Source organism: Syngnathus acus, chromosome 10, assembly GCF_901709675.1.
Source record: "Syngnathus acus chromosome 10, fSynAcu1.2, whole genome shotgun sequence".
NCBI classification, from domain to species: Eukaryota; Metazoa; Chordata; class Actinopteri; order Syngnathiformes; family Syngnathidae; genus Syngnathus; species Syngnathus acus.
Genome location: NC_051095.1, coordinates 19990118 through 20011789, shown reverse-complemented (window position 1 = coordinate 20011789; position 21672 = coordinate 19990118). Strand labels below are relative to the sequence as shown.

Here is a 21672-nt window from a genome sequence, read left to right as displayed (position 1 = left end):
TCCAGTGTCAGTTGCATCTTCCAAAGTGTTTGAAGGCCTCATAAATAGTGCATAAACTATAGGGCATTACGTAAACCATTGGCATTTGCATTTCCTGCACGGCGGCAGCTGCTGACCTTGCCTGCAATTCAGATTTTGAATTGTGTGTGGTAGTAGCAGAACATAATTCGTGTCCAAACCTCGTGTTTGACGATGGGTGCTCGGCACAATCCTCTAGAATCAAACTTCAACCCCCAATCCCCCCATTTTTTATGAGCTCAGTTTTTGGTCTTTGTTCTTTAAAAGGCAGTGTGTTTGTAGCTGTCATATTTTTTGTCATGAAATCATATATGTATGTGGTTTTTCATGCCAAAAGAGAGGCGTACACACATACACTGCACATGCACGCATACGCACCTTCATAGTCGAGGTCCCAGTGAGTCTTCTTGACCGAATCGTTGTCAGAGCTGGACGGGGGTCTGACAGGCAGGTTGGGAGCCACGCTGCAGACCACCGGTCCCTGCGACTTGTCGGTAGGCGCTTGGCTGCGAGGGCGCAGTGAGCGGAAGGGAGAGTGGTCAAGGTCATTGGCAGGCGACGTCATGCAGCTGAGCTCCATATGGCCGCCGTCCTGATCACAAGCTTTCGGGCTCTTGCACAATGTGGACGCCGTGTAACTGATAGGACATAATTTTATGTCAGAATCTCTCTCTTTTTTAAGGCAACACATAAAAAATCCACTTAAAACACCACCAGCTGCACTTGTCATCAATTGGATAGCTTGGAAACATCATGAAGAAAGGTCAAAAGGGATGATTAGCTGGAAAATAGCCTGTCCTCTACAATAAAGTAAATTACTTACTGACAGACATACTACCAGACCAACTAAGTAACGGAGTGGAGTGACTAACTTGTAAACAGCTATCTAGCTTCTGATTAAAATCAACCAACTATAGCTGATTGAAAAACCAACCAAACATTTGATAACTCACTCACTCACTCACTCACTCACTCACTCACTCACTCACTCACTCACTCACTCACTCACTCACTCACTCACTCACTCACTCACTCACTCACTCACTCACTCACTCACTCACTCACTCACTCACTCACCAACCAACTAACTAACTAACTAAACTGTTCCCAAATATATGTAATATTGGCTGTAAGTGTGTCAGCATGTTTTCCCTCCTAAAATGTTGGCTATTGGCATAAAATCAAATAAAAACAACAAAAAAACAGGGCATAAATGACAAAGAATAGAGTGACATTACCCGTTGGAGTCGTTCTTCATCTTCTTGTCCTTTCTCTGTTGGATGTAGCGCTTGCGTATGCAAACAAATATGGCCACTAGCAGCAGAAGGCCCAGCACGCTGGCGCCAATCTCGATCATCTCCACGTAGCCCACCACCGGGGACACCTGGAACAGACAACCCACCACGGTCAAGCCGGCTCATCTACAAAAGGACTTGACTGAGGACTGACCTGCGGTAGAGGGTCGCAGTGGAAGGATCCGAAAGAAACTTGGCAGAGGAAACCGCTGGGACATGGATTGGGAAAACAAACGTCCTCGCCGTTATGACACCTGCGCCACAGGAAGGACAGGGCGTAAAATATGTGGGCTTAGTCCACCTTAAGCTTGGTTTCTTTATAAATGTAATGCGAGCACATCTTTGGATGTGCAAAATGTAGTGACCAACAAAAAACACTTATCCAGAGGTCGGGTTTAAATGTAAGTGAAGGTATTTAAACAAATGTGCTTTCAATTAGCCCTTTGACTCCAAAGTTAAGGCTTCAAGATCGGGGTAGAGTTTTCAATTAATGTTCCAAGCAGTGGTTAGGGTTTCAAAGTAGGGTTTCAAGTCTGGGTTAGAGTTTCAGAGAAGGGTCTCAAGCCACGGTTAGGTAAGATTTTGAAGGTAGGGTTTCAGACAAAGGTTGGAACAAAGGAGATGTTATTCTGTAGGATCCCTCTACCCATCTTTTACCCTTAAAGGAAGTGCCAGCCCTATCAGCGGGAATTTTCGGCTGGGAAGTCGTTAAACCTTGGATTTGTTTGACAGGTGGCTGTTTGTTTGCTTTATTATTATTGATAGCATACAACATTGCATTCCAAACAGCGAAACACTCCTCTGGACATTCAGTATTTTCAAGCATCAAAAACAATCAACCCAGCTAAACCCAAATCAGCTACACACACTGGATAATTGCTGTAGTCACCACATCACAAAATAATAATAATAAATCAGGAAACACAATTGAGAGAAAACAAACTGGCAAGAACTGATAATGATAAAAACGATGCTGATAATTATAATAATAATGAGTCCTGTGTGTGTGTGTTTCCTCCATTTACACCATTCCCTGCTGCGGCTTCCCTGCCGCTGCGTTATTACAATGAACAAAAGAAGGGATATGTAAATGACCCTCCCGCTTGCTTCATGTGTGCGCATCGCTTCAGCTACCAATCGCGTGCATGTGCCAACCCGAGGTACGCGCTCCGGTATGCAGGCATGTGACGGCGCATCGTAATAAGGCTCTGACGCTATAAGTCGTGGCAGGATTCTGCAGGAATGCTTCTGACACTTTGCATGTTGACAACATCAAATATTCACTGATCACATAGTTAAATATCATGGGTGAAGCAGCATGGGGTTCATTGACCACGGTTAGTTTGTGTGCTCTGTAAACATTTTGGATGTTTGTCCACATGTTGATGAGGCCGTTCAACTAATGGGTCAACAAATTAATCAAACAACTGAATTACCCTTAGACTACTGTAATCTTTGAGAATAACCTTTTTGTAATAAATGAATAAGTCAACAATCAAACAAACAAACAAACAAACAAATAAATAAATAAATAAATAAATGAATGAATGAATGAATGAATGAATGAATGGCTGACTGACTGAATGAATGAATCTATGAATAAACAATCATACAAAATCATCTAACCATCCATCCATTCTTTCCCATTCCCTTAATTGCCATTCCCACACTGTTCTGTGCATGCATTGTACCTTTACAGTAAATAAAAGAACAAACGTGATATTGTAACTGACTGACTGACCCGAGTGTCCCGACTCCTGCATCGGTGCGTATAGCCAGCTGCCGCCTTGAACTCAGTCATGTCCGCAGTGACGCACATTGCTCAGAGGCACACCCCGCGCTATCAGCGTGTATTTAAACACCGTTCTCCTGTCACTTATGAACCAGCGAAGTTGCTCATTCGCAAAAGGTGAAGCGCAAATTGGCGAGGGATTACTGTAGTAGAGTGTGTGCGGGTGTGAGCCAGAAGCGCATACGAACAAACGTGAGAATATTGAGTCCATGACCCCATCAGCAACTGCCTCCTTGGAGTAACGTCTCCCTTGAGTACCCCTCTGCCTCGGTGGCAAGTAGGAACGGATAACGTAAGTGAAAATGAGGCTTTGTAAAGCCCTTTGGCGGCCACCATATGGTGTAGATACTCTGATATATGCACTCCATCATTTTAATAATATTGGGGTTTCCATCTGCCTTTTCTGACAAACTGACAATTGACGCAGAGACAGACAGGTGACGAAAGGATTTAAAATGACAAGAATGGACAGAGATAAATCAGAGATTTATTATTTTATGAATAAAAGTGGACAGAAAAGGACGAAAGAGTGGTTAGACCGCCAAAATTTGGCAAAGTGCCAACCTCTGCAAACTAACTGACTGACTGACTGACTGACTGACTGACTGACTGACTAGCTAGCTAAATACTGCTAGGAGTCAGCCCATCACTTCTGACTGATTACAAAACTAAAATAGAATAACATTATATTGAATGATATTAAAAAAACGTTTTTAATCATGTTAATTCTTACCATGTGCAGGGTCATGTGAGTTGATTTTGGATGCTTACACAAACATAAAGGTTACAAATATATATAAAATAAAATATAACAAAAATATAAATTTAAATGAAATGTAATGCAGTTCAGGGTCAATGTTTTGTGGGTGTGCCATCGTGAAAATTAGGCATTATGATGTTGCACATTATTACAACTAATGGACTAATTTAACATACAGCGGATTCGTGTTGAACGTCATCCCTTTTCCACTCTTACTTTAAGCACCAGAGGAGGTGGCTCAGCAAGGTTGTCGGTTAGTCCGCCCCGCTACAGACCACCTGCCGACCTTTCAACCTCTCTGCGACAAGTAAGCGAGTCGCAGAGAAGTCATTATGAGGCAGGAGCAGAACATAAGCGTTCTGAGGTTGCCGAAGGGAAAGGTCGACGACCTCCATTCCGATCACGTCGCGAAAGAGGAGTTGCCGAGTTCATTTTAGAAGACACATGCACGCACGCACGCACGCACGCACGCACGCAACACGCACACACACACGGCATAACGAGCACATATTTTAAGTATAAGTATACGTAGATCCTAAATAAAGGAGAGGCAGCTTCTAACTAATAGTATGTCTGCTCTTAAAAGCTTGTAAAAGATGTTTACCAACACTTATTTCTTGTTTCATTGAACATAATTGGGATTTCCTTGCAAATCAATTCCTTGCAAATCAATTGTTTCATTAATAGTGGCAAGTGTTTCCAAAACAGTCATAAGGCTTATTCTTTTTTATTTGCCAATGCTTGCAACCATATGACCACGGTTTCAGTATATTCCAACGCTTTCATGCATAGCATACACAAGCAGTGAGTTAATATAGCAGTGAGTTGGGTTAGGGTCTTTTTAGTAAGTCAGTCAGTTGCTGTGAGACAGTTGGCACCTAATGAGTGAGTGATTTAGTTTGTGAGCTAAATAGTCAATGAGCGAATTAATCGACTGTCTTGGTGAGTTAATCAGTTAATGAGTGAATTAGACAGTTATTTACTAGGTCAGTTAGTGAGTCAGACAATTAGTTGGTTACTTACAGAGCAAGTCGGAAATTTAGTCCGTTATTGAATACATCTTGTGTGTGTGTTGGCACCCATCTGGTCAATTACTTTATTGATGATTAATGATCATTATTACATTACATTTCCGCCACTTGGAAGAATGGAGTCGAGGCCAATCACATTGGTGTGTCAGATTTAGGATTGTTTGGCCTTGGTACAGGTGATATTTGCTTACATTCAGTCATTCGACACAAAACTGCTCAGAATTCTAGCTGGGTTTTGGGTTAGGAAGAAGGGGAAGAAGCTTACCGTGCGTCTGCATTTTCCATTGAGCAGTTGCAAATGTATCCTTGCTCCTTGGGCACACACACGCGACCATGGGTGCATGGCTGGGAGGTGCACGGGTTGTGTTCTCGCTCGCAGCGCAAGCCATGGAATGTGCCTGCACACCTGCAGCGCAACTCTGTATATGATGAAAACACATGCACACAAACAAAAAAATAAGATGATCACGATCTCACAAGTTTCACCAGCATGGATCTCAACAAGGAAAACAAAATGAAAAGATCACAGCAACCACATGTCGGTCAAACATGAGTAATTTGTGACGTAACACTAAAGAAATATTAGTCAAGTAACTGTGAAGTTACATTGGTAAAGTTATACGAGGAAAGTTAGTAATTCAACAATATAACCTCTTTTGTAACACTGCTAATATGACATTACACCTTTAAAAATGCTGGGTTAAAACCAACCCAATTTGGGTTAAAAATTGGACTGACTCTGGCGAAGAAAGCTCAGCGCCGCCTGTACTTCCTGCGGAAACTCAGGCGAGCAAGTGCTCCTCCGGCCGTCATGACTACATTCTACCGTGGCACCATTGAGAGCGTCCTCTCCAGTTGTATCGCTGTTTGGGGTGGTAGCTGCACTGAATACAACATGAAGGCCCTGCAGCGCATAGCGAACACGGCTGGTAAGATTATTGGTGCTTCACTCCCCTCCCTGAAGGACATTTACACCTCCCGTCTCACCCGCAAGGCGACCGCGATTGTGAGTGATGTGAGTCACCCCGCTCACTCTTTGTTTGATCTTCTGCCCTCTGGGAAGAGGTACAGGAGCCTGCGCTCCCGCACCACCAGACTCACCAACAGCTTCATACTCCAGGCTGTTAGGATCCTGAACTCTCTCCCCCCTTCTGTCCTGTACTTTTGCGCTCTATTCTGACTGTCTGCTGTATGCACACTTGCTCCATTTTTGCTCCTCTTATTTATTATGTTATTTGTTTATTTATTATTTATTCATCACTCTTATTTATTCATTGTTTGTGCCTTCTTGTTTTTATTTTTTTGTGTTGTTTACTTGTGTGTATATTGTGTACTATGTCTTGTCACCGTGGGATAGTGGGAATGTAATTTCGATTTCTTTGTGTGTCTTGGCATGTGAAGAAATTGACAATAAAGCAGACTTTCACTTTGACTTTTTTTTGTAAGAAAAATGTTTTTTGCAAAACCACCCAAAGTTGGGTCAAATTGAGCAGAATTCCTGGGTTGGTCCAAATGTTAACCCAGCAGTTTTTTAGGATGGAGTAATATAATACTAAGCTCAATCTAGTAATGTAAAGCTACATTAAGTAATGTGATACTTAAGACTACTGTAATATGAGTACACAGTACTAGTGTACTACTTCTTACAGTACAGTGTTCCCTTGTTTATTGTGGGAATATGCTCTAAAAAAAATACCAGCAAATTTTTGCCATAAGTGAAATCTGTTAAGTTATTTTTTCATTTACACAAGTACGCACGCACGCACGGACGCACACACCACCATACACACAAACCTCTCAGTGTCAAAGTGAAGCATTTCAGGTATGATCTTTATCGGCTCTGTTCTGAATTGCAAAGTGAGGTGAGCTGCTATCTTTACTAAGAAGAATCCTCGTGCTCGCCAATTTGTGATAAGCTAAAATGCTAATAAGGGTCAGCATGGGACTCCAGCCTGGAGTCTATTTCTGTGCAGTTTTTGAGTGTTCTTTTTGTATAATGAGATGGACACATTGCTGAATGGCTGGCAGTTGCTCAGCATGAAAGTTAGGACAGAATAGAATATGGATTACAGGTCATTGTTATTCACTCACGTGACTTTCATCGCACCTTTATACCACAAATGAGGAGAAGAAACGAAATGCCTATTGATTCTTATGTCGCAAATAAGTGATGACGTCACACAAGAATATTTTGGTTGTTGAACTTTTCCAACATGGCAGCAAGTGAGAAGTACTCTAAAGTTTGGCAATATTTCACATGAAAAGATGATACAAGTGCTGCGTGCAAGACATGCAAACCCTTAATTTTGTCAATACTTGTCATACTTATAAGCAGAAACGGAACTACAGTAGACTGCTCGGTGGCGCACTGGTTAGCACGTCCACCCAGTTAGGAGGGTGCGGGTTCGATTCCACCTCCGGCCCTCCCTGTGTGGAGTTTGCATGTTCTCCCCGTGCCCGCGTGGGTTTTCTCCGGGCACTCTGGTTTCCTCCCACATCCCAATAACAGTAGGCCGATTGAGCACTCCAAATTGCCCCTAGGTGTGAGTGCGAGTGCGGATGGTTGTTTGTCTCTGTGTGCCCTGCGATTGGCTGGCAACCGGTTCAGGGTGTCCCCCGCCTACTGCCCGATGACCGCTGGGATAGGCTCCAGCACGCCCGCAACCCTCGTGGGGACAAAGCGGTACAGAAAATGGATGGACGGATGGATGGAACTACAGTTTCTGATATATGGATCTACAGTGGTGTCGGAGATACGAGTTTAATATGTTCTCCGATAATATTGCCCTCTGCCGTGAGGTACAAGTTAAATTTGGTCTTATGTAAGTCGTCTATGCCCAGACGAACAAAATTACAATTAATCGGTCGCAGCCTCTGAAAAAACTGCGCGTGCAAGCGCACACACTCACCTCCACTGGTGTCCTCATGGCAGACTCCGCCATTCTGGCATGGGTTACGGTCGCAGGGTGCCGCATGAGCGCAGCACTCGTAGACTCCAAAGACCCGCCTCCTTCCCGGACCGCTCCATTCCGACGCATCACCCGCTCTAATCGGTTCCCCGTTAAGCTCCAGGTGCTCCAGGCAACCGTGGAATTGGTGACCAGCAAAGAGCAGGACTCCGCCAGAGCTCATCAGGCGGCATGGCGACGCCAGGCTGGTTGAGGCATGCCCCCGGTGGTCCAAAGTAAGCCTCAAGGACGTGGCGCTCACCTCCAGCAGGACTTGGTGCCAGCGGCCATCGGACACTGCAGGGGAGGCCAGGGCCAAGCGGGAGGGAGGCAGGATGCCACAGCTGAAGGAGAAGTGAAGATGACCGCCATTCACCTGAGGATGGAAGATTAAAGTCAGTCGGAGTCTTTGAGTCTTAGATCGTTACAAAAAAGGTTTATCGAAAACCACATGTCAAGTCACATGAATTGTCTCGAGCCAATTTTAAGATTTTGGGGCTTGCTTCACTCCTCCCTGGGCCTCTCTGCACACACAGACAATTTCACTGATCTATCTTCTTTTTCCAATCCAGTCATTTATTTAAACTCTTCATTCCCAAAGTTTTGATCTATCTTCTCTTCAATTATATGCCCAAAATGACTCAATCCCAGTATAACAAATAATTGAAGTGACGTCATTCTTAGCAACATTATTGCTTAGGCTTTATTTATTTATTTATTTATTTATTTATTTATCTTTACAAATTACATCAAATTAAATTTGGTGGACACACTACGCATCGTTCAACATGGCATATGCAAATTTGGCTAAGGCACAATTCCAAAACCACCCCTTACGTCTCAGCTTGTCCCTTCCCCCTAGAAATGCACGCTCACAAGAAACAAGACATTTCCCAATTTGCTGTAAGATTCAGGGGGGGTTGACTCAACATTGATTGGATAAATTGGTCCATCTTCTGATCGGATCATTGATTGTTTTAAAACTTGCTGATCAGTGATTTATAAACCTTGATTTTTAGAAACAATAAACACGATATAGTCTAATATTATAATATTCATTTTTATATTTCAGAAAGTTGAGTTAGTTTTTGAAGAACCTAATGGACATTTTCAAAGTTGACTATAAACATCAAATTTTTAGTTTTATTTAGTTAAATTTTAGTGTCTTCATTTTTGCCCATCAAATATATCCTTTTCTTTTTTTATGAAATAAAAGATGATTTTGCACTCTAGTTCAATGTTAATAATGATTAAATATTAATAATATTAAGCAAACGAAAAAGTAATGACCATAAGGTACATTTTTCACATTTAATGGTGGTTCTGAACTTTCATTTGTTCTTATCAAAGTCAAAGTCAGCTTTATTGTCAATCCCTTCATATGTCAAGACACACAAAGAAACCGAAATTCCGTTTCCTCCATCCCACGGTGACGAGACATACAAGTAGGCGACACAAAACAAAAACAAGAAGGCACAAACCATAAATAATAAATAATAAATAAATAAAATAAAATGAGCGATGAATAAAAACAGACCAATAACCCATTGAATATGAGGGGCAAAACCGAGCCAGTGAGCATACAGCAAGAACAGGACGCTACGCTGAAAGGGGGAGCGAGTTCAGGATCCTAACAGCCTGGAGTACGAAGCTGTTGGAAAGTCTGGTGGTGCGGGAGCGCAGGCTCCTGTACCGCCTCCCAGAGGGCAGAAGTTCAAACAAAGAGTGAGCGGGGTGACTCACATCACTCACAATCTTGGTCGCCTTGCGGGTGAGATGGGAGGTGTAAATGTCCTTCAAGGAGGGGAGAGAAGCACCAATAGTCTTACTAGCCGTTTTCACAATGCGCTGCAGGGCCTTCAAGTCTTGGTCAGTGCAGCTGCCACCCCAGACAGCAATACAGCTGGAGAGGACGCTCTCAATGGTGCCGCGGTAAAAAGTAGTCATGACGGCCGGAGGAGTCCCCGCTCGCCTGATTGTCTTATTGTTATTTGGGTGACAGCGTCGCTTTTTTTTTTTTTTTTTAGAAAAGCGTTTATGAATAATTAGCTTATTTTGACTAATCCAGTGCCTTCCTCCCACTATGAACTCAAATGACGCCAACGCAGCATCAAGTCAGAGCGGAATGGTGTTGACCTTGGGATGTTAGCGTCGGCGTGGGGGGAAACAAACACTGACAAGACAGGAGTTTGCATTACCCATAAATGCAAAATTAGCTTTTGGCTCCACATCAGTGCGCCTCTAAGCATTTATGCTCACTCAGCGCTTTTTATCGCAGAAGCAGTGAGAGAGAGAGAGAGAACAAAAGAGCCCCTGTGATGTTTTATTGATGCTTATTTGCTCTCGTAATTCCCACAGACAAATCTTCTCCCGCCTTTTATGCGTTGCTTGTATTTACAGGGGGCGTACTGGGCCCCGAATTCAGCCTAAGGATTTAAGCCTACGATGCACGCCACAGATAGCCCAAAATACTAACCAATGAGTGGTGACAATGACTTTAGTTCGTTTTTATCACTTACGTGGTACTAAGAGTGTTATGTGGTACAAACCACTTATAAGTCATTTCATATTTATTGATTAGTAAACTGTACTTGTTTTTGTGTTAGCATGCTCCACACATAGACAAAATGGTAAAAGAAACGTACTGGTCCTTCCATTCAGTTTTAAAAATGTAAGCCAGTTATCAAAACTTCAGAGGAAGCCATCTTTGTATTAACCCACGAATATCTTCCGGTATACAAACAATATGGTCATGTGGTCACAAAAAAAACTGCCATAGCGGCAGTGGCGAATCTGAGAAATGACCAACACTCCTTTAATGTGTATGCAAAAGCACACGTGGAGGTTGGTGGGAGGCCAGTTAGCAGAGCGGGCACAACGGGACTTGATGCTGCCCATACGGCGGCGTCCTTATCGTGGCAAACGTGCTGAACAAGTGCTGACGGCAGGACAAGAGGCGGCCTTGCCTTGTAATCTATTTTACATCACTGGGTGTCATCTTTGCTGCCAGATATTTCAAGAAGCCTCACTCAGAGGATTTACAGCATCAGCACCAGTCGACGCGCAGCGCGGCATCAAGCCAACCCGAGCTCCGGAGGGACTGGAAAAGCTCCATGGTTTCGCAACTTCATAAATCAACGATCCCGAGCAACACTGCACTGTGGGAGCTTCTTGTGGAGTGTGTGTGGTGGGGGTTGAACAACGTTTGTGTGTTATTTATACACATGTACATACACAAACACGCACACAGCTCTTCAGTAATAAAGACCATGTACATATAACAAAATAAAAATAAAGGCTTCATCGAATTTGCTTAGTACGCGTCGGTAAGAAAAAAGGCCAGTGGGGGAGGAGCTCATTGGCATGCATAGCCCCATCTTGACAGCGAACGCCTATTAAGTGGCACAGCAAGGTTCTCAACTACACTTCGCTTGTACTAACCGGCGCCCCCATGTGGCTCAGAAAACATAACAAAATGACAGGCACTCACTGTGTGGATTTCAAATATGCATAACCGACAGTAATGACATTTGCTTGCCGAATAACTTGCAACTACAGAAAATGTACGGATAATACACAGCTCTACCTAGCACATTGTACGTCTTTGTTTTTCTCCTGTGGGGGTGATTGGTGACTGGCAAACCAGCTTAATGAGGGTGCATATCTTGAAAACCCGAAGGCACTCGTATCCAACGTTCCCTTTCATTTTCCATGTGTCTGAAGATTCAACACAAACCTCCTGAGCATCCCTTATACCACAGTGAGCAATATGCACATGTTGGCCAAACCAGCACCACATCTGTCCAAAATATGAGATAATACTAAGATGTACATTGTAGGTATATGGAAAAGAAAGAAAAAAAATGCAAACCTCCTATATATCAAAATAGAGGATATATATGTATTTATAGATGTCTACCACAAATGAGTTAGGACTAGGTCAAGGATTAAAGGCTTTGTGGTTTGAATTGGACCAAACTGATTTGAATTGTCCAGAAATTAATGTCAGTAAATGAGAATTTTGTAATAAACATGAAAATTAAATTGTGGCATCAATGTTTTCTGTTTTCCAATAGAAAATATGAGGTGACGTGTGACACTTTTCATCAACAAAATGTGAGCGTAAAAATGGTTGAAACTATAAACTATACTAAATGTTGGATATTAATAATATAACTAATTGCTGTAAAAATGTTGAGATAATCCTCATGAAGAAGTTTCAGGACTTTGCCCAGTAAATATAAAAAAAAAATCACTCAAGATTAGATTATACTTAACGCTAATATTCAGTCTTTGATTGGCTTATATAGCTAATTCAAGATGTCAAATCATAGTAATAAATCAAAAAAGCAGGTCAAGGTGGCCTTTATCACGTATCAAAAGTAAAATTTTTTGTTGTCATTCAACATCATGTATGAGGGAATTTATCCCTGATTTTTTTTCTTTTAAATCTCCTGAGCAAATATGTTTAAATGACATATATTGCATTTGTTATCAGAGACCAAGCCCTGCACAGGTGGAATCCTATATTAGTAAGGAACATTTACATATATCACTGTGAAGAAGCTCCCTATATGACGCGAGACTAGGTAAAATAACCCAGTGGGCGTCTTTGGTGGAGCGCGTGGTCCGTGTGACAATGATTCCAGGAGGATGGTGCGCATTCCAGTCTGAAAAGGCTCCCACACTTTCATCATGGAATGTTTGAACACATTTTTTTTCATGCTCTGTAAGCCACATGGGACAAATAAACGTTTCATTTCTTTTGTATGAGGCAGGTATGGAAATGCAAAATGCCAATAGAGCTCAGGTATGATTCTTTTTGGGGTTTTTTGTTGCGCCATATGTGCGCTGAGGGTGTGAAAGCAGTAAGCAATTAGTGGGCAGTGTCAGGGGAACACTGCTTGTATCCCAAGGTATTACATCAATTAGATCAGTTGTGCTCAATCTGCTGTAGCTGTAATGTGTAGGTCCACAAAGCAATTTGCAATAAAATATTATGCCACAATTTTAAAAAGTGCACTCTTACTTATGGGGCCCAGCACGTGAAGAAAACAACATAATAAAGCACATCCTAATAAATCAGACATCAAATCTGACCAGCTCTGTATATTGGAGAGGAGCTAAGTTTAGACTCGTTCTAATGGAAAATCTTTGCCGTGTACAAGTGTTCTTTGTTTGCAGTTTTCATCAAACCGTACGTAATGTGAAATGTATGCTGAAACAAGACAAGAATGTTTGGATCGTAGTTTGTGGTTTACAGTATTTACACTTTAAAACTATGACTAAAATTTAGGTAGTTAAAAATTATAAGGACTCTGTACCGGTCTGTCGTGGTGAAGAAAGAACTGAGCCGAAAGGCGAAGCTCTCAATTTACCGGTCGATCTACGTTCCTACCCTCACCTAGGGGGACAAGCTATGATCAAAAGAACAAGATCCCTGATGCAAGTGGCCGAAATTAGTTATTGGCTCTCCCTTAGAGATAGGGTGAGAAGCTCAGTCATCCGGCAGGGACACGTGGGAGTCGAGCTGCTGCTCCTCCGCATATAGAGGAGCCAGATGAGGTGGCTCGGGCATCTCATTAGGATGCCTCCTGAGGAGGTGTCCCGGGCATGTCCCACTGGTAGGAGCCTCTGGGGATGACCCAGGACGTGCTGGAAAGACAATGTCTCTCGACTGGCCTGAGAACACCTTGGAATCCCCCGGAATGACCTGGGGACAGGAAAGTCTGGGCGTCCCTGTTGAAACTGCTGGCCCTGCGACCCGACTCCGGATTAGCGGTGGAAGATGGATGTAAGATTTAAGGGGGATCATTAAATACCCTCGTTTCTCATTGTTACCTTTCACACAAAGCCCTTTCACGCCACCCGTCAGTTCCGTTTTGTCACAGTTCTGTTCAAAAGGCATCAATATGGAACGGAGTGTGTTGAAACCAACCTGTGAATTCAATGTTTGAAGCAGAAGAAGGAAATACAATCCCCCGCTTATTTGCAGCTCACTGTTTGTAAATTCATCTATTTGCATTTTTTTTCTGTGGAACATCCATCATTTCTATCCCGAGCTATTTGCTGAAAATCTTACCTAGTGGCAGTTTTTGTAGCTCTTTCTAAAACATGTTAAGAAGCTGCCCAGTGATGGGAAGACGCAAGTTCTGACAGGCAGTGTGAAAAAGGGACATGGAGCATATTTTGTAAATCCAGTTGAAAACGCTTGGAACAGCTGGTGTAAAGGTTTCTGGAAATACATTAATTTTTCATTTTTTCCATCATGTCCAAACAAATAGGTGTGAACCCGAGTCTGTTGTTTTTGTCTTAACCTTTCAAAATACCTTCCCCTCAAAACCCAAGGTGCAGGGCCACAGATGACCATCTTAATAAATTCTCTCTGAAGTCCATTGTGCTCCCTAAGAACCCTTCTTTAAGTGTTTCCAACACCCAGCAGTGAGGCACTGCAGGCTCTGGGATCAGGTGATCTTTTGAAAGATTTTTTTTCCCAGAATCAAGGTGATTGAACATTCTGCCAGTGTGCGTTGAGCCCCCGCGAGGGGCGGCATCACGCGGCACTTCATCTGTTCAGAGAGTTATTCATGGCCACTGCGTTCAATACAAACCGTTACGTGCTCACACATTGTTGTGCGAGCTCCGGAGCGTCTTCTAGTGAGAGATACATTTTTTTTCCTACTTTTGCCCATTATATGGTCTTCAAAAGTCTCAAAATGCTTTGTATGAGGAATGCCGTCATGTGGCAGGCAAGCAGGGCTTATTCAGGTGCACTCACAAAAAGTAAAGTCACATCCTATAATGTCCCAAAATCCCCCAAATGAAACAAAATAATCACTCAAAGTAAGATGAAGTCATCAAACTTCACCGTCATGTTTGTCTTTGAAGGACCCTTGAATAAATGCAAAAATGACCTTAAAATGGCCCAACCAAACAGAATTTGCTAAATTTCAGTGTGTTTTCAGGCATGGCTTTGTGACACCTTTCTGTGCGTCTCTTTATGACAGACATGCCAACCAAATTTGGTGTTTGTTTTTAATCTAGTTGCAACAGAGCCAGAGGAGGCTAAAATGTCTGCTTGAAGCAAAAATCTCCCGGGATCTTTCCAGGGATCTTTTTTGAGTTTTTTTTTTGTGGGTCTGTTCATGACAGACCTAAGGTTGGTGGAGTTTGAAAGCCTTGAATTACCTGCAAGCTTCCCCAGTCGGTACCATTGGCCAGCATAAGGAGACCATCTTGCTGGAAGGTTCTAAAACTCAGGGAGATGGTGAAGTCCTGCTGGTCCTCGTCCATGCCGTGGACGTACTTGAGGAAGGCTTCGTCTCTGAACCCCAGCGCCGATTCTGAGACACAAATGCAGAGACGCACTGAGACCAAGGCCATCCAAGATGTTTGCCATACATTGCTTTATAAATGAGGGTTTTTGCAATTTGAACGATGGATGAGGGTGGGATTAAATTAATATTCTGCTTCCCACTCTTTTGCAGGCGTATCGACTTTCGTTCCCAATTTGCTCATTTGTTATCTGTTGTTATATGACACTGACCATGTTGGTTTGTATTTGCCTGAAAGGAAGAAAAAAAGAAATGAGGGTTCCAAACTCAGTTTTCAGACCAATCTTGAGGTTTCAAGCCTGGTTTAGAGTTTCAAATGTGATTTGCAAACAAAAATTAGGGTTTGAAATTATGATTTCAAGTTAGGGTTAGCATTTTAAATTAGGTTAGGATTTGAGGTAGGTTTTCAACCCAGTGTTATTAATTAAAGTAGGGTTTCAAAACAGTGTTAGGGTTTCAAGTTTGAAAATAGGACCTCAAGACTGAGGTTAGTGTTTCAAATTAGGTCTTCAAATGAGGATAAGAGTTTGAAATGAGGGTTTAAAGACAAGAATAGGGAGTCAATAAAGGGTTCATGTTTCAAATTAATTCCTTCCAGGGTCAGTCTTCCAATCTACGGTTAGGGTTTCAAAGGATTTTAGACAGCCAAGCCTGGGTTAGAGTTTCACTTTGAGTCTTCAAATATGGGTTAGGTTTTGAAATTAGCGTGTCAAGATAGGGTTAGGGTTTCAAGTTTCAAGACAGGGTTAGGGTTTTAAGTTTAAATTTAGATGAGGCAGTAATTTAGGTTTTCAATATTAGGGTTTTACATTAGCATTTTAAATTAAAGTTTCAAACCAGTGTTTCCGTGTTAGGGTTGCAAATTACAATTTTAAACAATGTTTAAGGGTTTAATGACAAAGTTAGCAGTTCAAATTCAGGTTTCATTGCAGGGTTAGAGTTTCAAGGTAGGGTTTCAAACATTTGTTGAACGGCTGACGTGAAGTCATTCCAACATGTCTACCTTCAACAGATGCTAACATCATTTATGTGGGAACCCTTTTAGTTGCAACGAATGCGCGTGCCATGGATCCTGCAGGCATTCAAGATGGCAGCCGCGTGCGCAGATAAAACGGCCCGTAAAGTGAGCATCAATTCTGATCTGGTGCTTGTCAGACACCACGGAAGAAAGGAGGAGCTCAAAAACCATCAGAAAGCGTCTTTGATCTCTTTTTGATTGCTATGAAAGCTGAAAGACAAAAACGCCACCGGCTCCAAGTCAGAACGTCAACATCACTGACGAAAAACGAGCGAGCAGATGAGTCACTCTGACGCACATTGGCCTGAATATGAGCATTAAGTCCAAGCGAGTCGATTTACGTGTCTGATAGTTTATAATGAACCCCAGCCACCCACCCACTCACTCACTCACTCACTCACTCACTCACTCACTCACTCACTCACTCACTCACTCACTCACTCACTCACTCACTCACTCACTCACTCACTCACTCACTCACTCACTCACTCACTCACTCACTCGCAAAGTAAATGGATTCAGGTGGATGATAACTGTTATAAAGTAAGTGCATTTGCGTTTGGTTGACAGTTATTGATGAATTATCTGAGGAGCATCATAAACAGCAACAAAAGCTGTCGGGTGGAAACAGTGCTTATTTTATAACATTAGCTGTGAGTGTCAAATTAAATATTAAAGACCCTTGAAACAATGGATGTAATAAAAGAAGGTGATAACTTCTCCTTGCTGTTGAATAAAAGACTGGGTGTGACGTGGCGCCTACAAACTGGTAACAAAGTTCCATCCCGAGGAGCCTCCGGCTGACGTTTATTCCATCCGCACCGCTGCTAATCTGTGCAGCAATGCCCACACAAATCAACATCCCCATAAGCGGCACTATCGCTGGATTTGCCACATTTAGTTGGCGGAAACAGCTTTTCTGGTCGGCAGACATCTCACGAATAAAAGTTGGGCTGTCAACTGCTTATGAAACAAAACAATCAAATGAATCTGTTTCTAACGTTCCACTTTTGCATTTGATGGAGAACATCTACTAAACACTGGAAGCAGAAAATCAATATACACAAACTTGTATCTTTACCTCAATTATGTGGGCTTACAGTCCAGACCTGTCTCCAATGAAAACATGTGGTGCATTATGAAGCTCAAAATACAACAATGGGCAGGAGAAAACTTTGCCACCCCGCATTATTATTAATGTTATTTTTACCATGTTTACAACATCTCCCAGCCGTTTCATCGAATGTTGTGGAGCTTATGCCAACAGTAATAGCGTAGGTGATTGCATCAATTAGTGTCTTTGCAAGGAAAGGGGAAAGTGACGTATGCCGTAAAGCACATGCAGCACATTTGTAGTTTTTCGTGTGGCATGGTTCCTGCCGCCCTCCTCAATTTATTTTTTGTGCCAGTCCAAGCGACACAGACACCATCAGGCCATCACAATGGTACCATTCAACGAGTTGTGAGTTGATGTTTCATCAGAAAAGTTATGATAACATTTTATGACGGTCGAAATGTTGTCTAATGCTCCTTTAACAGATCTAAACAGCCAGCCAACCAACTGACAGATCAGCCGACAAACCAATGAACCAATCGGCCAAACAACCCTCCACTGAACGATCAAACTAATGAACTACAGCACTTGAGTTTGTGTTAAAAATAAAGACAACAGATTTCAGTTACTTAACAAAAGTAATCTGTTTTCACACAGCAATGTTGATGACTTGGGATGAGATTAGCTCCCCGAAAATGTTGTGAATCCTTTCCAATTTGGCTCACGACTGATGGACATACCGTTACAGGGACAGACGCTTTCCCAGCGGTGCTGCGGCGTAATGTAGGACAGTCTGGCGGTGCTGAAGTGGTTCATGATGTCTCCTGGTAAGTGGATAGTGTTTCGACATCCCCGTGGCGGACATCCGGTCCCAAGACAGCCGTTGTAGCTTAAATGGACAACATCCAGGCCAAGAGAGTCCTCGATGTCTGACAAGATGCCTACATGGGACCAAATGATAATATTATAGAGCAGGGTGGGTCCCCATGTTTTGCTCGCTATTTTAGCAACCTTTCAAACCCATTACTGAGTACCGATAATGACTCAACAGTTTAATCTTTGGTAAGGATGTAATCACACCAGAAAGGTCCTTTGGTCAGCGATGGGAAATTCAGGTCCATAAATTGCAAACCCTGCCGTAGTTTGGCTTTAGCCATAGCAGTTTCTACTCAGGCAGGTAAACGAGCTTGAGAATGAGCATCCTACCTGCTTATCGAGTAGAAACACCTGTAACAGAAGCTAAACTGGCAGGGTTTGTACTGTTTGGACCTGGATTTCCTATCTTTGCCTTTGCTGTGTTTGTTTGGTCCGGAGCTGGACCAAATGCACATTTTTTTGTTTGTTTGGTGCAGTTTGCAATTATGCAGTACTTTTTGCAAGTGAGCTATACACATTCATGCATGTAACTTTTAGTGCTCCCATTTAACATAAATGACCAAGGCAGCATACAGAGCACAAACCAATACATGGAAATACTACACTTTGGATTCCGGCTTATATTTGTGCATTTATTAGAGCAAGACCACCTCATAAAGTGGGTCTCGGTCCAGTTGTTCCACACCAGAATTCATTTAAAGTGGACCAAATAGCATAGGTGTAAATACACCCTATGAAACAGACATTAGCAGAATCATCACCTGCTAGTCTGTTGGTTGGTAGCGACTGGACCAGTCCACTCTGAGGCCTCCAGACCAGCAGAACCTCCAAAGCCTGGGTGTCAGGAAGCATCTGGAGGCTGGCAAGGTGCAGCTCTTGCCGGGGAAATGTCAGAGCTTGAGCCAGGCTGCGCTGAAGGCCTCGCCAGTGATCTGCCAGAAACTCCTCAGAAGAAATCATGGGCAGTCGCAAGGTCAAGCCGGAGTCCAGCGCCCTCTGTGTGGCCACCCAGACGTGGACTTTCACCAATGTCCAGATGCTGAATCTGCCATCTGTTATGCTGACGTTGAGTGCGTAGGTACTCTCCTCCAGGCTTTTGTCCACCCAGATTTTACCAGTGGCCCTGTCCATAGAGAAGTGGTGCCCGGCGGGCTCCTCGGAGACCAGCGTGTAGGCCAGCACATCCTGCGGGTCCTGGTCGGAGGCATGGAGCCGGCCGATGAGGTGCTTGGCAAAAAAACCACCCACGTTGGTGATGAAGACCTCCAGGGGTACCACGGAGGGTGGGTACTTGCTCTGCTCAGTGACGTTGATGGTGACCACACAGATGGAGGAGAGTGGAGGGTGGCCGCTGTCCGTCACCTTTGAGAAAATAATATCACAATATTACACAGAATGATTATCAAAGGGCAGGGGAAAAAAAAGCCCACCCGCTCTCCTTCCTGCCCACATGCCGTCCGTCCTCTCTGCTCTCCTGCCTTGCCTTACAACTTCTCAACCAGAAAACCATCATCCTCGGCACATTCAACAAGATTCATCAGGAAATTCTGCCGTCAGACAGACCAACCAACCAACCAACCAACCAACCAACCAACCAACCAACCAACCAACCAACCAACCAACCAACCAACCAACCAACCAACCCTTTCAATTACAACAGAAGCATAACGGCACAACCAGGATAAGCTTTTTGAACAGAACTCTCCTAAATGGACAATGTACATTCACTCAGTCATAACAAATTTTGCAAAATAATTTGCAAAAAATTGTCACATCATTCTTTTTCAATCCATTCACTTTTCCATAACATTTCTTATTTCATGCTTTTTCTCGGTGCATGTGTCATGTGACGAGTGTTGTGTACATGATGCATCACACGGTGACTTGTTCATGACGATTCTTATAATTTGTCTTATCGAGCAACGGATTGTTCCTGCTTGAAAGCACTTTTTGTTGTGGATGGAGATCACAATCAAAATTGAAAATGCAGCAATTTGGCAGCAAATGTCAATCAAGCACTGTTATAGTTGCAACCAACCAACCAACCAACCAACCAACCAACCAACCAACCAACCAACCAACCAACCAACCAACCAACCAACCAACCAACCCTTTCAATTACAACAGAAGCATAACGGCACAACCAGGATAAGCTTTTTGAACAGAACTCTCCTAAATGGACAATGTACATTCACTCAGTCATAACAAATTTTGCAAAATAATTTGCAAAAAATTGTCACATCATTCTTTTTCAATCCATTCACTTTTCCATAACATTTCTTATTTCATGCTTTTTCTCGGTGCATGTGTCATGTGACGAGTGTTGTGTACATGATGCATCACACGGTGACTTGTTCATGACGATTCTTATAATTTGTCTTATCGAGCAACGGATTGTTCCTGCTTGAAAGCACTTTTTGTTGTGGATGGAGATCACAATCAAAATTGAAAATGCAGCAATTTGGCAGCAAATGTCAATCAAGCACTGTTATAGTTGCCAGCAAAATATGTGAAGGTTCAAGGTTTCTCAACCATCCCCAAAGCTTAAGCCCCTTTCTCAGCCTGTGCTCACTATCTGAGCTCAATTTCAAGCTTCAGGGCAAACGCACGAATTATGTACATGTTTGTTTTTTACTCTTTATTAAACTGGTGAAAATTCCACCCAGGTTTTATTTATTTATTATTATTATTTTTTGACTTTCGAGCCAGAATTTAGCGAGTGACAGTCGGGCCCATCCTTTGGAAAATGAATGATCTGCTCCGATGTACTCTCATGATAAAGAGTCAATAAATCAATGCTTCGCCAGTAGGGTGAAGCTTTGAGGTTTCGCCCGCCTGATTGCAGATTGTGATGATTTCATTCTGACCCGTGACCTCACTGCATCACTTGCGTGCATCTCAAATATCTTGAATATGCCTTGTATGTTGTGCTGAATGTTAATGCTGCTTTAACTGTTGCAAATCAACCTTTTGTCACCTTTTGGAGCACTCCGTCACACCTGGGTAAAGTTAAATGAATGCCGCAACTGGTCGGGTCAGCTGTGTTTTGGGAGCCTGACGGTCGTCCAACAATGACTGTACGCTCATTAGTAGTGTGGAGACAGACGCCCTCATGGCCCCTTATCATCATCATTATCATCATCACCATCACCAACCTCCCAACTGAGTGGGCTTGACAGAGTGTGACATATTATTATAGCAGATGTAATATGTGTAAGACCTGAGTAAATACTTAAGCAGCTGAAACGTGGCATAGAAGACATTAAAATAACTTTTTGTCCCAATAAATAAGTAATATATGGCAAGGCCAACTTTTTTCTAATCTTGCCTGAATCTTGAGGCGGTGTTGTGTTCGGCTCGTCCTCCTGAGCGGTGCCGCCAGTGACAGAAGACCGCCCTGATCCACATGGAAGCGCTGGTCCTCGTTGCCGCTGACAATGTGGAAGGAGAATGGTGGTCCATTGCGGGGTGTGTCTTTATCGGTAACCAGCAGCTGCAGGATGCCGCTGCCCACCGCCTCGCTCTCCTGTGGAAAAGAAAACAGTG

At 43.0% G+C, this 21672-nt stretch overlaps 1 protein-coding gene across 3 annotated transcripts in view; it reads right to left on the bottom strand.

Annotated features, from left to right (window-relative positions):
• fat2 (FAT atypical cadherin 2) overlaps positions 1-21672 on the bottom strand; it is an 81252-nt gene that overhangs the window by 2037 nt on the left and 57543 nt on the right. For all 3 annotated transcript variants that reach the window (XM_037263088.1, XM_037263087.1, XM_037263086.1), the window contains exons 19-27: positions 21455-21652; positions 18888-19488; positions 17991-18191; positions 15033-15187; positions 7806-8220; positions 5162-5315; positions 1468-1567; positions 1257-1402; positions 397-656 (exon numbers count right to left, since the gene is read on the bottom strand). In XM_037263088.1, the coding sequence (XP_037118983.1) occupies positions 397-656; positions 1257-1402; positions 1468-1567; positions 5162-5315; positions 7806-8220; positions 15033-15187; positions 17991-18191; positions 18888-19488; positions 21455-21652 (2230 nt within the window). The remainder of the gene's footprint in view (positions 1-396; positions 657-1256; positions 1403-1467; positions 1568-5161; positions 5316-7805; positions 8221-15032; positions 15188-17990; positions 18192-18887; positions 19489-21454; positions 21653-21672) is intronic.